Source organism: Eumetopias jubatus, unplaced genomic scaffold (genome assembly GCF_037043125.1).
Source record: "Eumetopias jubatus isolate StellerSeaLion01/CBP00866 unplaced genomic scaffold, mEumJub1_p1.0 scaffold_10, whole genome shotgun sequence".
Classification (NCBI taxonomy): Eukaryota; Metazoa; Chordata; class Mammalia; order Carnivora; family Otariidae; genus Eumetopias; species Eumetopias jubatus.
In genome coordinates, this window is record NW_028274816.1 from 61714815 (window position 1) to 61728735 (window position 13921).

Below are 13921 nucleotides of genomic sequence, written 5' to 3' on the forward strand. Positions count from 1 at the left end.
CCCTAGAGTGAGTCAGTGGGCCCCCGGGAGCAAGTCAGGCCGGGCCTTGGGGCAGGTCTGGCAGGCCAGGCGCTCGGTCAAAACTGATGAATGAATGGGGCTGTGAGAGCGGCGACGTTGGGACACCAACCCTGAAAGGGGCACCGTGTAACCACGCCCCCCGCAGTTAAAGGGGCCACATCCCACCACTCCAGGCCAACCGTATGTACGATCTCGACCTTCGTCCAGCCTCTGCGGGGAAAGAGCTACAGGTGACACACACCTGGTCCTTAAAGGCGCCGGGACCCCATCACTGATCCCCCTTGCCCCTCCACCCCGTCTTCCCTTCCCACGAGCAAAGTGAAGAGACAGACCTCGGAGCAGAGACCTTAGCCGTTTATGTATAAAGAAGTAGGATGCCGGACGGTAAACGCGTCGGAAACAGGGGTGCCTACAGGCCGATGACGTCGTCCAGCTCGAGATCCGCGTTGGGGCGGCAGTGGGCCCTGGAGTGCTGTGCCCCGGAGCTGGGGTCCAAGTCGGGCTTGGCGGCAGCGGCCCCCGGGCGCTCCGCGTCCATGACGCCCAGCACCGCGTCCAGCATGGAGGGGCCCAAATCCAGGTGGAAGGACAGCAGCGGGTCGGCGGGCGCGGGCGCGCGGAGGGCAGGCGGCGGGGGCTGCGGCACGGCGGGCGGCGGCGCGGAGCGCGGGGCTCCGGCGGGCGGCGCCCGGGGCTCGGGAGGCGGCCCGCCGCCGTGACGGCTCAGGAACGAAGTGTCCCCGAAGGCGTCGCCGCCGCGCCCCACGTGCAGCGTGTGCCGGAAGTCGCCGAGCGGCGCGGAGATGGACAGGGCGCCGCGCTCAGGCCGCTTCTTGGGCTGCGCGGGGCCCAGCTGCTTCAGCACTGGCATCTGCGGGGATGGGGTGGGGGTGGGGACGGGTCAGCGCCGCCTCCGCGCGGAGGGGGCGACCCAGCCCACGTCCCCACCCTGGGCCTAGACAGCGGTTCAGAGGATGCTCTCCCAAACAACAGGACGGCAGATGGTGGCGGGAAACGGCGTCTCCGGAGGCCCTAAGTCACAGACTGCAATTTTGCTAGGCTTGATTCCACTAAGAACTAATATCACAGTCCTCCTACCGGTCGGGCAACAGGCAACATGCTTCACCAACTCCTCCGAGCGTCTCCTAAGCTTGGCAGAGAAACTCCAGCTTCTCCGAGGCCCCTTTCCTGAAGACAGGGCTGACTTTGTCCACCAAGTGCCCCAGGCACAGTGCCTAGGGCCCACCACACTTCTAGAGGCCCAAAAAATGTTACAGTGTTTTAACTTATTTTAAAATGTGTGGATTATGTCTGTCTTTACACCAACACAGTTATAAAATATAAATAAATATGTATGCATGCAAGCTTTGCCTAGGGCACACACAAGTCATAATGCAGGTCTGCCTAAAACCTCAAATTCAGGTTCAGGGTGGGCCTGGGCATCTGTACACTTGTACAACATTTTATAATTCGAGTTATTTGATTTTGAAAGGGACAATATAATGTGTTACATTTTTGCAAATTTCTCTAAAAATAGCAAGAATGGCATAAATTTGAAACTGGCAGCTAGTCCCCTATAAACTCAGTGCGCGATTGCCACATGGCTGCCCTGGCTTCTACGGTAAATATGGTAAATTGCCAACTTTTGCCTATATCCTGGAACCTGGCTGTTTTTATGGAACTTCTGGGAAGGACTTTGATGACCTTGTACTTTTGTTTTAACAGTCACTGTTATCATAATAATAAAAAAATCTTTCTGTTTGAATTGAAGCCCCACCCTTTCTTTGCCAGCTGTATGATTGGGATAAATTACGTGATTTCTCTATGTCTGTTTCCTCTCTGTAAAATGGATAAAATAACACTACCTTCCTTGCAGAGCACATAGACAATCTCCATTAAAGACAACTATATTTGTAATAGTGCCAGCTAATTAGCAGTGCTAGTGCTGGGGGCAGGGGGAGGAGAGGATGTTTCCTCAAATAACTGTAGAACAAGATCAAGATTTGATAAAATCCTACGAAGAAGTCAAAGCAGTCAGCACTATTCTTTTAGTAACTAGCACCCTGGGAAATATCGCTGATAATGCAGAGAAAAATTAAAGCTAAGAGGATTTAAAATAATTATAGTTGGATGTGTTCTGAGGATCGCCCTTTACCCTATCCCAACATGCACACACACACTTTACATTTATTTCTCTGAGAAAACCGGTCTTGATTTACCACCTCTGTAGTGTTTCTCAAACTTCTCTGACCTCAGCCTAGATGAAAAAATATATTTTAACGGCAACGTGACACGCAATCACCTCTCCTCCCCACACCCTCCCCCAGGGAAACAAACATTTTATGAAACAAGACTTACAACATGCTAGGCACTCAGATATTTTCAGTTCTAATCTATTTTATTTTGTTTTAAATGCTTATCTCTGCTCATTAATAAATCTCAATCCACAGTTTAAAAAAAGAAACAAAAACAAAAACAAAAACCCCTCTCCCCGTGCTAGCAGTGACCCGCCTTACTCTGCAGTGAGTTGCAGGTGAAAAGAACACAACTCAGCCAAATGCCTAGGTTTCCATCTGGGTGTGTGTGTGTGTGTGTGGCTTTGGGCAAGCTACTTAACCTTTTTGACTTCATTTCCTCCTCTCCAAAATGGAACATAGGAATATAGGATGTTCCTATAACACTTCCTAGTCTCTTTGCAAGATTGCAAGATTGGTCGGATGTTGCCAGTAAAGTCTTGGCAATACCCAGGACACAGCAAGAGTTCAATAAAATGCTCAGTGGCCACCTGAGATCATTCTCCCATGTCCCAGAGAAGGACACACTCAGAGAGGGTATGTGACTTGCCCAAGGTCACAAAGCCAGTTCTGTGGGACTCCAGAGCCTAGACTTACCACTTCCACTGCCTGCTGCCTCTTGAACTGACCCCTCCCCGGGCAGCCCTCTGCCACTTGGCTCTTCTCCCTGCCCATACCCTAGTTTGTCCCTCATCCCATCCTTCTATTGCCCTCCCAGGCAATGCCGCAACGCCACTGCCATTTTCCAGTGCCTGGCCAAACACACCTGCCATTTCCTTTCCGTGGGAGCCTGAACTCACTTCCTCAACCTTAAACCTCAGTTTAGTCCACTGAAAAACGGAAGTCAGAATGCCTGTTTGCTAGGGGTACTTGCGAAGTATAGTCATGATGCTGATGTTGTATGTCCTAAGCACTTATTCTGGGCCAGGTAGGGCACCTAAGTGCGTTACTCAAACAAACTCATTCCATCTTCAGAACAACTCAGTGAGCTTTACAGAGGTGGTGGCTGAGGTACAGAGAGGTGGAGTAAGTTGCCCTGGGTCACACAGCAACAAATGTTGGGGGCTGGTTTTGGAAACCAGGCAGAGTCTAAACCTGATGAGAGTCTAAAGATGATACCCTATTGTTCATAGCCCCCTCCCCCTTGGATAGGGTGGGTGGGTGTGCATCCCCATGGAAACAATGTTTCCATATCCAGGGATTTCCTACACCCCTGACCATGTTTGCGTTTCTTTCCTTTTTTCCATCCCAGACAGAGAATAATGAGTTAGAAATCATTTCTGAGTGCAGCCTCTTCTTGCTAGCTCTGAGGGCCTCGGGCAAGTCACTCCACTTCGGAGTGACTCGAGCCTCAGGGTCCTCTTAAATAGAGGGCTCTAACCTCCCTCTAGCAGCTTGATGCGATGAGGTCATGCTAGGAAAAAAACCCCTCAGCCGGCCAGGGCTCCTACAGAGGGGCTGTTGTTAGTGACAAACGCGCAAGAGGCAGAGCGTGCAGGAGCGAGGGCGGGACCCCGAGGGGCCCTGGCTCCGCGACTCGAGGCTCAGCGGAGCCGCCCTCCTCCTGCCTACCTCCGCCCCAGCTGCGGGAGTGGAGGGCACAGCTGGTTCACCTCTGTCCTCTCCGGCCCCAGCCCCGCCAAGACGGAAATAACCGCCCGCTCCACACCCGGCCCGACCGGTTCTCGGCTCTGGGGGGAGGCGGCGAGGCGGGCGGGGCCGGGCCCGGGAGGGGGAGACCCCAGCCCGTGGGCTCGCCGCACTTCCTCGGGCCACGTGGCTGCCGCCCGGACTTGAGCGCCCGCTGTCCCTTTGCCCGTCTGTCCCGCGTCCCTCCGGACCTGGCCCGAGACCCCGGGGCCTGGCTCCCCGCGGCCCCTTACCTCTTGGTCCTCGCTGAGTGGGGCAGGCGCGCTCTCAGGCTCAGGCTGGGGGACCCCCCCCTTTGGTTCGGGGCCCACCTCCGCCTCCGAGGCCCAGGCCCGCGCCTTCTTCCTTCTTCCTCCGGGCGGTTCTCACCTGGCAAAGGAAGTATCATGCGGAACCTGGAGGGTCCTCTTCCAGGACCCAGGCGCCCGGGTCCACAGTGCCCTCTCCTCAGGAACCCCCCTCTCAGGTCCCAGAAGTCCTGCTTCCTACCTTTCTTGCTCCTCAGACCTAGGAGTCAGAGGTTCCCAAGCCCCCCTCCCTCAGGCCCTGGGGTCCAGGCCTCAGACCCAGGAGCCCGGGCCCCACCCCTGGCAGGTCCTGGCACCGGTTCTCTTCTTTACCTGCACCGGGGACCGAAGTGTCAGCCCCTCTCGGGGGCCATGGTAGGAACCCAAAGGGGCCGCGGAGTCACCGACCAGGCCAGCTCAGTCCGTCTGGGGCAGAGAGGGTTAAGGCGCAGGCCCCTCCCAAGGCTTCCTTATCCCCCAAAAGTTTGCCTCTAGGATTTAAAGGACTCGAAAGCAGCGGTGGAAAGGCTGAGGCCTCCGGGCAGAGTGTGGGGGCGGGACGAGGCCCGGACTGGGTGTGCACAGAGGACACGCAGAAGGGGTGGGGGATGGCCAGGGCGCGCCCCCCGGCCCGGCCCCTCCCCCTGCCCAGCTTGGAATTTCCTGAAGCTGGGGAAGTCTGGTTGTTTAGAAGAGTAATTTCTTCCAGATTGCAGCGGTTGGAGGAGAGAATGTGTGTGTGTTGAGGGAGGACGCGTGAGGGGAAGGGAGAGAGACAGAGAGAGACAGAGTGTAAGAGAGAGAACGAAACAGCCTGGGTCCCTGAGTCCGCAGGAGGATGGAGGTAGTCTTCAAGGGGCAACTCTGACCCTGCTCCGCAGAGTTTCCTGGATGAACATCCCTGCCTGGAGCTGCTCATACAAAGGTCATTACAGGACTCTGAGCACTTGTGCCTTTTGGTGACAAAAGAGTCGCATATCCGAGTGTTGGGAAGATCTGCCCCAGTGTGAGGCGGGGCCTGCCTTGCGAGGAGAGCAGAGTCCCCAGGGAGGAGGCTGGCTCACGGGTGAGCTGGGGCCGGGGCTGTGGGGCTGCAGAAGAGAGTCAGTTTCACAGATCACAAGGTAGTGCACCTTGAACGAAATCTCCGGGAAGTGGCAGGTTCTAGGGCAGAGGAGAAAAGGAAGAAAGCTCAGAGCAGGCTGGGAGGCCAGGTGAAGCAGAGGGCTCCAAGGTCTCTAAAGTGGAGTTCTTTTCGCCTGGAGAGATGAGCTCAAAAGCCACTGGACACTGGCATACTGAACCAGGGAGGGTATGGGACGGGATAGCAGGGTCAGATCCCGGTACTAGAAAGTTCCCTCTGGGATTCACGGGGGAGAGGGACTGACTGGAGCAAGGCTGCGATTCAAATCCAGAGCAAAATTTAGGGGTGTGTGTTGGGGGAAGAGGGTTACACAAAACTCAGTAACCAAGATAAATAATATATTTAAATACAGATTTTTATTAAATATTTTATGGATGTTAAAGTCACATGACGTAAAAGGAACTATTTAAAAGCGGTGTTTGGTACGTTCCCAGTGGTAACAACCACCTCCATCTAGCTCCAAAAGATTTTCATCTCCCCCTCTCCCCCAGAGGAAGCCCCTTACTCATAAGCAGTTCCTCCCTGTTCCCCTCCCCCTGCTCCTGACAGCCACCAATCTGCTTTCTATCTCTGTGGGTTTGTTTGTTCAGGACGTTGCATATACACGGAATCCTAGATATGTGGTCTTCTGTGTTTGGCTTCTCTCACTGAGTGTGATGTCCTCAAGGTCTCATCCACATCATAACATGGGTCAGTGTTTAATTTTTTCATGGCTGAATAATATTCCGTGGCATGGACAGACCACACTTTGTTTAGGGTGAATAAAGTTTTAATGCAATCTTTTAACGATGGATGCAGGAAAAATCCATAATGAACAAAAAAAAAAATCAAAAACTTCAAATTAACAGGGCGCCCGGGTGGCTCAGTCATTAAGCGTCTGCCTTCGGCTCAGGTCATGATCCCAGGGTCCTGGGATAGAGTCCCGCATCCGGCTCCCCGCTCAGTGGGGAGTCTGCTTCTCATTCTCCCTCTGTGTTTTCTGTCTCTCAAATAAAATAAATAATCTTCAAAAAAAAAAAACTTCGAATAAAGACAGGATCAGGGTTGTGATAAGCTTTATTGGATCCTGGGGAGAAAAAGGAAAATCAGTCATATGGATGCCATCTTCATTTAAAACTTTGATATTTTGTTCATCATGGATGTGTTATTGATTCTTTTTGTTGCATTTATTCATTTGTTGTGTCACATTGTTGTCAATCTTGGTTACTGACTCTTTGACGTTACCTTATTTTTTTTAATTTTTTTTTTTTTGCATCACCCTCCTCTTGGCCCTGGCCAGGAGGCCGTGACACTGGGTGCAGGGACCCTGGGGAGGGGCCTAAGTTGGGGCAGGGGCCACGAGGTTGGAGAGGAAGGTACAACAAAAAGGGATTCAGGTAGGCTTACTTAGACTTGAGAACAAGATGGACAGGAGGAGAGAGAGGGGGGAGGGGGGGAGGGGGGGAGGGGGGAGGGGGGAGGGGGAGGGGGGGGAGGGGGGAGGGGGGAGGGGGGGGAGGGGGGAGAGGGGGGGAGGGGGGGAGGGGGGGAGGGGGGGAGAGGGGGAGGGGGGGAGGGGGGAGGGGGAGGGGGGGAGGGGGGAGGGGGGAGGGGGGGGAGGGGGGGAGGGGGGAGGGGGGGAGGGGGGGAGGGGGGAGAGGGGGAGGGGGGAGGGGGGGAGGGGGGGAGGGGGGGAGGGGGGGAGGGGGGAGAGGGGGGAGAGGGGGGAGAGGGGGGAGAGGGGGGAGAGGGGGGAGGGGGGAGGGGGGAGGGGGGAGGGGGGAGGGGGGGGAGGGGGGGAGGGGGGAGGGGGGAGGGGGGAGGGGGGAGAGGGGGAGAGGGGGGAGAGGGGGGAGGGGGGGAGGGGGGGAGGGGGGAGGGGGGGAGGGGGGGAGAGGGGGGAGAGGGGGGAGAGGGGGGAGAGGGGGGAGAGGGGGAGATTGGTTTTCCATTGCTGGTGTAAGGACTCTCCACAACCTGGGTGGTTGACAACCACCCACAATTTTTATTCCACAGTTTCTGTAGGGTGAGAGTCTGGGTGGGACCTTAGGTCTGTCAGGGCTGAAATCAAGATGTCAGCAGGGCTGTGCCGCTTACTCGGAACAATCCTCTTCCAAGCTCATTAGAGGCATTGGCTGAATTCAGTTCCTTGTGGCTGTGAGCCCGAAGTCCCTGGCTCCTGCCAGCTGGGGCTGGTGTGTGGAAGCTGCCTGCATCCTTCTGGTGCTTTCCACGCAGCTCCCTTCTGCTGGCGATGAGTCGAATCCCTCTGAGGCTTCAAATCTCTCTGATTTGCCATTCTGCTCCTTCTCCCTCCTGCCTCTAGCCAGAGGACGTTCTCTGCTTTTAAGGGCTCATGTGATTAGATTGGGCCCACCTGGATAACACAGGTGTATCAATCAAGGTTCTCCAGGGAACCAGAAAACCAGAACACACCTTACATGTATACATATGCACACATGTATTAAGGTATATGTATTATTAAGATATATAATTGGGATATCTACATAGTTAAGATATAGAAAACATTAATTTTTACTGATTACCAGGTAATACATATCCCTAATCATATATATATATACATACACACACATATATATGTATGATTTTTTTCTTTTTTTGGTACTTAGAGCTTAAAATTTATTTTTTATTATTATTTTTTAAATTTTATTATGTTATGTTATCACCATACAGCACATCTTTAGTTTTTGATGTGGTGATCCACGATTCACTGTTTGCATATAACACCCAGTGCTCCATGCAGTACGTGCCCTCCTTAATACCCATCACCGGGCTAACCCATCCCCCCACCCCCTCCCCTCTAGAACCCTCAGTTGGTTTCTCAGAGTCCATCGTCTGTCACGGTTCGTCTCCCCCTCTGATGTCCCCCCACTTCATTTTTCCCTTCCTTCTCCTAATGTCCTCCTTGCTATTCCTTATGTTCCACAAATAAGTAAAACCACATACGTGATTTTTTGCAAGGAATTGGATTTTGTGCTTGTAGGGGCTGGCTAGCCACAAATCCGTGTGGCAGAGTGGAAACTCTATTAGGCAGGAGCAGATGCTGCAGGAGCAGAATTTCTTCTTCCCCAGAGAAACCTTTGTTTTACTCAACTAATTGGATGAGGCCCACTCGTGCTCTCAAGGGTAATCTCCTTTAGTTAGGGCCAACTGATCGTAGGTATCAACCACATCTACAAAATGCTTCCACCAGGAACACCTGGGTCAGTGTTTGAGTGAATAACCAGGCACTGTAGCTGGGCCAAGCGGACACATAAGAGTCACCATCACGCCAAGATAATCTATTTTAAGGTCTGTAAGATACTTTATTTTTTTAAGATTTTATTTATTTAATAGAGAGAGAGAGACACAGCGAGGGAACACAAGCAGGGGGAGTGGGAGAGGGAGAAGCAGGCTTCCCGAGGAGCAGGGAGCCCGAGGCGGGGCTCGATCCCAGGACCCTGGGATCATGACCTGAGCCGAAGGCAGATGCTTAATGATTGCGCCACCCAGCCGCCCCTCTGTAAGATACTTTAATCGTATCTGCAAAGTCCCTTTGCTATGTGATCAACATATTCATACGTTTCAGGCATTCATGCCTGGACATCTTTAGATGTCCATTCTGTTTACCCCAACAACCCTCAGAGAGCAGATCTTGGGCGATGGTGGGGCCACCACCAAGGTGGAGAACATGGGGTCGGGGGGAGCAGGCCAGTGAGACAGGCTGGGGATTATACCCAGGAGATTCGGAAGCATGGCCAGCTTTGTGGGCAACTGACCTGCATAGTCCCTTGGGGCCCCGTGCTCAGAAGGGCTCTACATTTGGTTTAATGATTTACTGTGACCATCTTGAAATTATTAATAATTTTTTAAAAAGATTTTATTCATTTGACAGGGAGAGACACAGCGAGAGAGGGAACACAAGCAGGAGGAGTGGGAGAGAGAGAAGCAGGCTTCCCACCGAGCAGGGAGCCCGATGCGGGCCTCGATCCCAGGACCCTGGGATCATGACCTGAGCCGAAGGCAGATGCCCAACAACTGAGCCACCCAGGCGCCCTGAAATTATTAAAAATTTTGAACAAGGGACCCCACATTTTCACTTGCAATGTATCCCACCAATTGTGTAGATGGTTCTGGATTGAAATGCAGGAAGAGTAGAGGCCTGGGACACAGCATCTGAGAAGGGTGACACTGGAGGGATAGTAAGAAGGAAAGGAACTTGGCCAGGTCCTGGGCAGCAGCCAGAGAAAGTAGGGGCGGGGGGAGAGATTGGCTCCAGAAGCTCAGGGAGGTCACACAGTCCCTCCCTGCAGTCTCAAAAGCAGGTCAACTACGATAACAAGATTCACTGGATTCAGTAACAACCCAGAGACAGCTGTGGCCTGGTTGAGCTGCAAGGGGGCTGGCACTGGAAGCCAGCCTGGGGTGGGTGGGGGAGGAGGGAGAGAGGAGGTGAAGACCCTGGGAGGCTGGCTGTGACAGGAAGGAAGGAGAGATAGTGTATCTGGAGGGCGAGGTGAGGGTCGGAGAAAGTTTTGTTTCCTTGGTTGGTTTGGATACATTTAGTACTATTTTGTTGTTGTGTTTTTTTAAACGTAATTTTTAGTTACACGAACAATACATGAATACACCCTGTTTGTAAAGAGAGAAACAGAAATAAACCTTGACTAGTAAGGTTTTTTTTTAATAAAGATTTTTTTTAAATTTATTTTTTAACAGAGAGAGACAGCGAGAGAGGGAACACATGCAGGGAGCATGGGAGAGGGAGAAGCAGGCTTCCCGGGGAGCAGGGAGCCCGATGCGGGGCTCGATCCCAGGACCCTGGGATCATGACCTGAGCTGAAGGCAGACGCTTAACGACTGAGCCACCCAGGCGCCCTTGACTAGTAAGGTTTTGATGACCTCCTCCAATCCAGTCTCCATCTCATGTATCCCCTGAAATTAGTTTGGGGTGTACATCTACCAAAAGGGGTGGGTCCTTGCAAACACACCGACCATCATTTTCCACCTTTCTGATATTGCTATTTGGGGCCAGATCATTCTTTGTCATGGGTCGGCTGTCCTGTGCATTTGGGATGTTCGGCCGCATCCCTGGCCTCCACCCACTGGATGCCAGTAGTTCTCCCTCCCCCACCCCCAGTGTGGTCAACTAACAGTGTTTCCATATGTCCCTGATCAGGGGATATTGCCCCTTGTTGAGAACTGCTAAGCTAGATGGTGCTCCAAGAAAACATTTTAAATGCACAAATAAACTCCTACTGGATGATTCTGAGCTACCACTTTTTTCTTTCCCACTTAGCAGTGTCTTTTGGGAATCATTCACCGTGACTGCATACAGATTTTATTTTATTTTATTTTATTAGGTAATCTCTACACCCAACATGGGGCTCAAACTCACAACCCCAAGATCAAGAGTCACATGCTCTACCAACTGAGCCAGCAAGGTGCCCCTACATACCGGTTTTTTTAAATTAATTTTTAAAAATGTTTAAATAACTTAGCTACTGCAGCTATTAAGGTGTGCAGGTGGGATATGAATTCAGGCAGTCTGACTTGACAGAGAAGGAGTGATGGAAGATACAGGAGAGGGTATGTTCTATGATGGAGAGGACCCCCTCCCCCCGCCCGGAGCAAGGAAGACAGGCATCTGTCCAACAGAACTTTCTGGAATGATGAGAATGTCCTATTATCTGCATTGTAAAATATGGTAGCCACATGTGGCTGCTGAGCTCTTGAAATGTGGCTAGCAGAACTGAATAACTGAAGAGAGAGAGACACAGCGAGAGGGAACACAAGTAGGGGGAGTGGGAGAGGGAGAAGCAGGCTTCCCGCTGAGCAGGGAGCCCGACGCGGGGCTCGATCCCAGGACCCTGGGATCATGACCTGAGACCTAAATTTTACTTAATTTTAATTGATTTAGAAGGAAAAAGCCCGTAGTGGCTGGTATTGGCTAGTCCAGGTCCAGAGCACATGAAGTGGGTTTAGCCCAGGGCAGGGGCACTGCTTCTTGAAAGAGCAGGTGGAAGGTGGAGGGGTGACTGCAGCCTAGGCCATCTTATGTGGGGGTGGGGTAGGGCATGCGGGTGCTGGGGAGGCTTCCCCCACAGGCCTGGATCCTGGCACCAAGGAGGCTGCAGGGGGCAGGCAAGGTGTTAGTTCAGCTGAGCCTCAGAACTGCAGGACAACATCTGTTGAGCCCTTGCTGTGTGCCAGGTCCTGTTCTAAGCACTTCTCAAATATGATCTCACGTAGTCCTCACATCAACCTGTGATGTAGGTGCTATTATTAGGTCCGCTGAGCAGATGAGGAAACGGAGGCCAGGAGAGTCAGAGGTCATAATGGTGCAGATGCACAGGCTATGGGGATTTCTCCAGCAGCTCAGGGATGTGGACAGGGGAGACTAAGGGGTGGGGTGACCCAGGGTCAGGTTTTGCCATCAGAAAGGATTTCCAACACCCATAAGGACTTTGAAACAACCCCATCTAGATTCAGAGGGAGAGGAAAAAGACCCAGAGAGGATAGAGACAGAGACACACACAAAGAGGGAGAGAAATCTACAGAGAGAGGAGGCCCCAGAAAGATGGAGATAGAGAGGGACGGAAGCAGAAGAGAGGGAGTGAGGACCATGCCAGCAGAGGGAGCCCCAGGAGAACCATTGCACTGGGAGTGGACTGCAGCTGTTTGCTTGCTTCCCAGGACAGCTGAGCTCTGTCTCTGGGGCTCCCTCTCATGAGTCTCAGCTCCTTCCTCCTTCCGCTGAGCCATCTCGCAATACCCCATGCAACAAAGACCATCCACAATTCCTTCCCCCTCTGCCCCCAATCCCACCGGGAAAAGTTCCCAGGAGCCAACTGCAGGTTCTGTGAAAGAACGAAGCAACTTTTCTGGTTCAAGTGGCAGAGCCGAGGAAGAAGGGAAGGACTGAAATATGATCCTTGCAAACTCCTGGCCAAAGTACTGTGAGACTTGGTCTTCCCTCTGGGGTGGAGGAGGGGATTCCTAAGGTCCTTCCCTCCTTGATGCTAAATGTGAGCAGGTGGGATTGTGGCAAAAGCCCATTCATTGTCATCAGACAGGCTTGGTTTCATGTCCCACTTCCACCAACTCTTGCCCTGTGGCCCCAGGCTAGTCACTTTCAATTCTTAGCTCCAGTGTCTTCATCTGTGTCAGCTGTCAGCAATCCTAACAGTAGTCTATAAAAACAGCTACCATTCCTGAACACAGGCAGTTTGTCAGGCTGTGTCTAGGCACATAATGACTAGGGTAAAAATGATGATGATGATGGCAATAATGATAGGAACAGCTCCCAACTTGCATGGGTGCTGACTATAGGTCAGGCACTTTACGTCACACATCACACATAGAAACTGTTTAGTTTCTTACCAAAACCCTATGAAGTAGGTCCCAGCATTATCCTCATTCTATAGATGACAACACAGGGCCATGAGGGTGACTTTCCCTAAGTAACAACATAGTTAATGAGAAAGAGCTACGATCAAATCCCAGGCTGCCTGGCCCCAAATCCTGCCCTCCTGGCTAAACTTGTTGCCTCCTGTGAAAGGCAGAGTATAATAATCTCTGACCATCAGTCTCCCAAACATTCCTACAAAGCAGGTACCATTATCACTGCCATCTTAGAGAAAAGCAAAGTGAGACTCAAAGAGGTGAAACGATATTCCCAAGGACCCAGAGCTCGGAAGAGTCAGCTCTAGGTTTTGAAACCAGTTTGATGTGCCCCCAAGTCCAGTATCTTTTGGTCATACCCAATAGCTGGTACCCTGAACTTGGTCTGGTAAGAGATGTTCTGAGGCAGATAGGGAGTGCTAACATTATATGACACCATGGGCTGTTCCAGTGGCTGGCATGCCGAGCATGTGGCCGACATCCTGAGCTTCCAAATTCTATCTCCATTCAGGATGCACGGATTGTGAAGGGAGTTTGAATTAATGTCAACGACTACACCCCCCTGTAGTTTTCCAGTTTATCTTCACACTCTGACTGAATATTTTCTATTTGACTCCTGCGTGGAGGCTATATAGGCTGTATGGGCTATATAGACCAATGATGGGGGCTCGCTGAGGCAAGCTTGCCAACCGAGATATCAGAATATGGTAACTTTGCTGCCTTCGTAGACTCTGGCCATGGTGCTGAAACGGACTGAAAGGCCAAGTACCAATCAGCACCATGGACAGCGACCGAGAGCCCACCCTCCTGGGATTGGGTCCGGATGGGTGAAATGGGGAGGGTGTTTATACACAGGTCCGGGGGTGTTGGGGACACCCGAAGGAGACAGTTTTGCAGTAGGCAGGGAAGCTCAACATGTAGATGAGGATGACCTTGACCACAGAACGCTGTCATCTAGGGAACATATTTTCTTATCTACTGTACACTGACAGACAGCAAACATCAAAGCAAGCAGAGGGGGTAGGGGTGGGGGCGTCCAGCCTGCCATACTGTGCATCCCGGAGGCCATGGCGTATTGATTCATATAAATCCTCTTCATTATGTCCATGGCTGCTTTACCCCAGATGCTCCCAAATAGTCTC

General features: G+C 52.2%; 1 protein-coding gene across 1 annotated transcript; it reads right to left on the reverse strand.

The window, feature by feature from the left end:
• Positions 1-399: 399 nt before the first annotated feature.
• On the reverse strand, positions 400-4274 carry CDC42EP5 (CDC42 effector protein 5). The gene is made up of 2 exons (XM_028095023.2): positions 4199-4274; positions 400-892 (listed from the first exon to the last, which is right to left on the reverse strand). Exon 2 carries the CDS (start codon positions 890-892, stop codon positions 431-433), a length of 462 nt encoding a protein of 153 aa, XP_027950824.1. The 5' UTR covers positions 4199-4274; the 3' UTR covers positions 400-430.
• Between the last annotated feature and the right edge of the window lie 9647 nt (positions 4275-13921).

Bases quoted from the DNA above. Each gene is read 5' to 3' on its own strand.
- CDC42EP5 (XM_028095023.2), bottom strand. From the start codon at position 892: ATGCCAGTGCTGAAGCAGCTGGGCCCCGCGCAGCCCAAGAAGCGGCCT.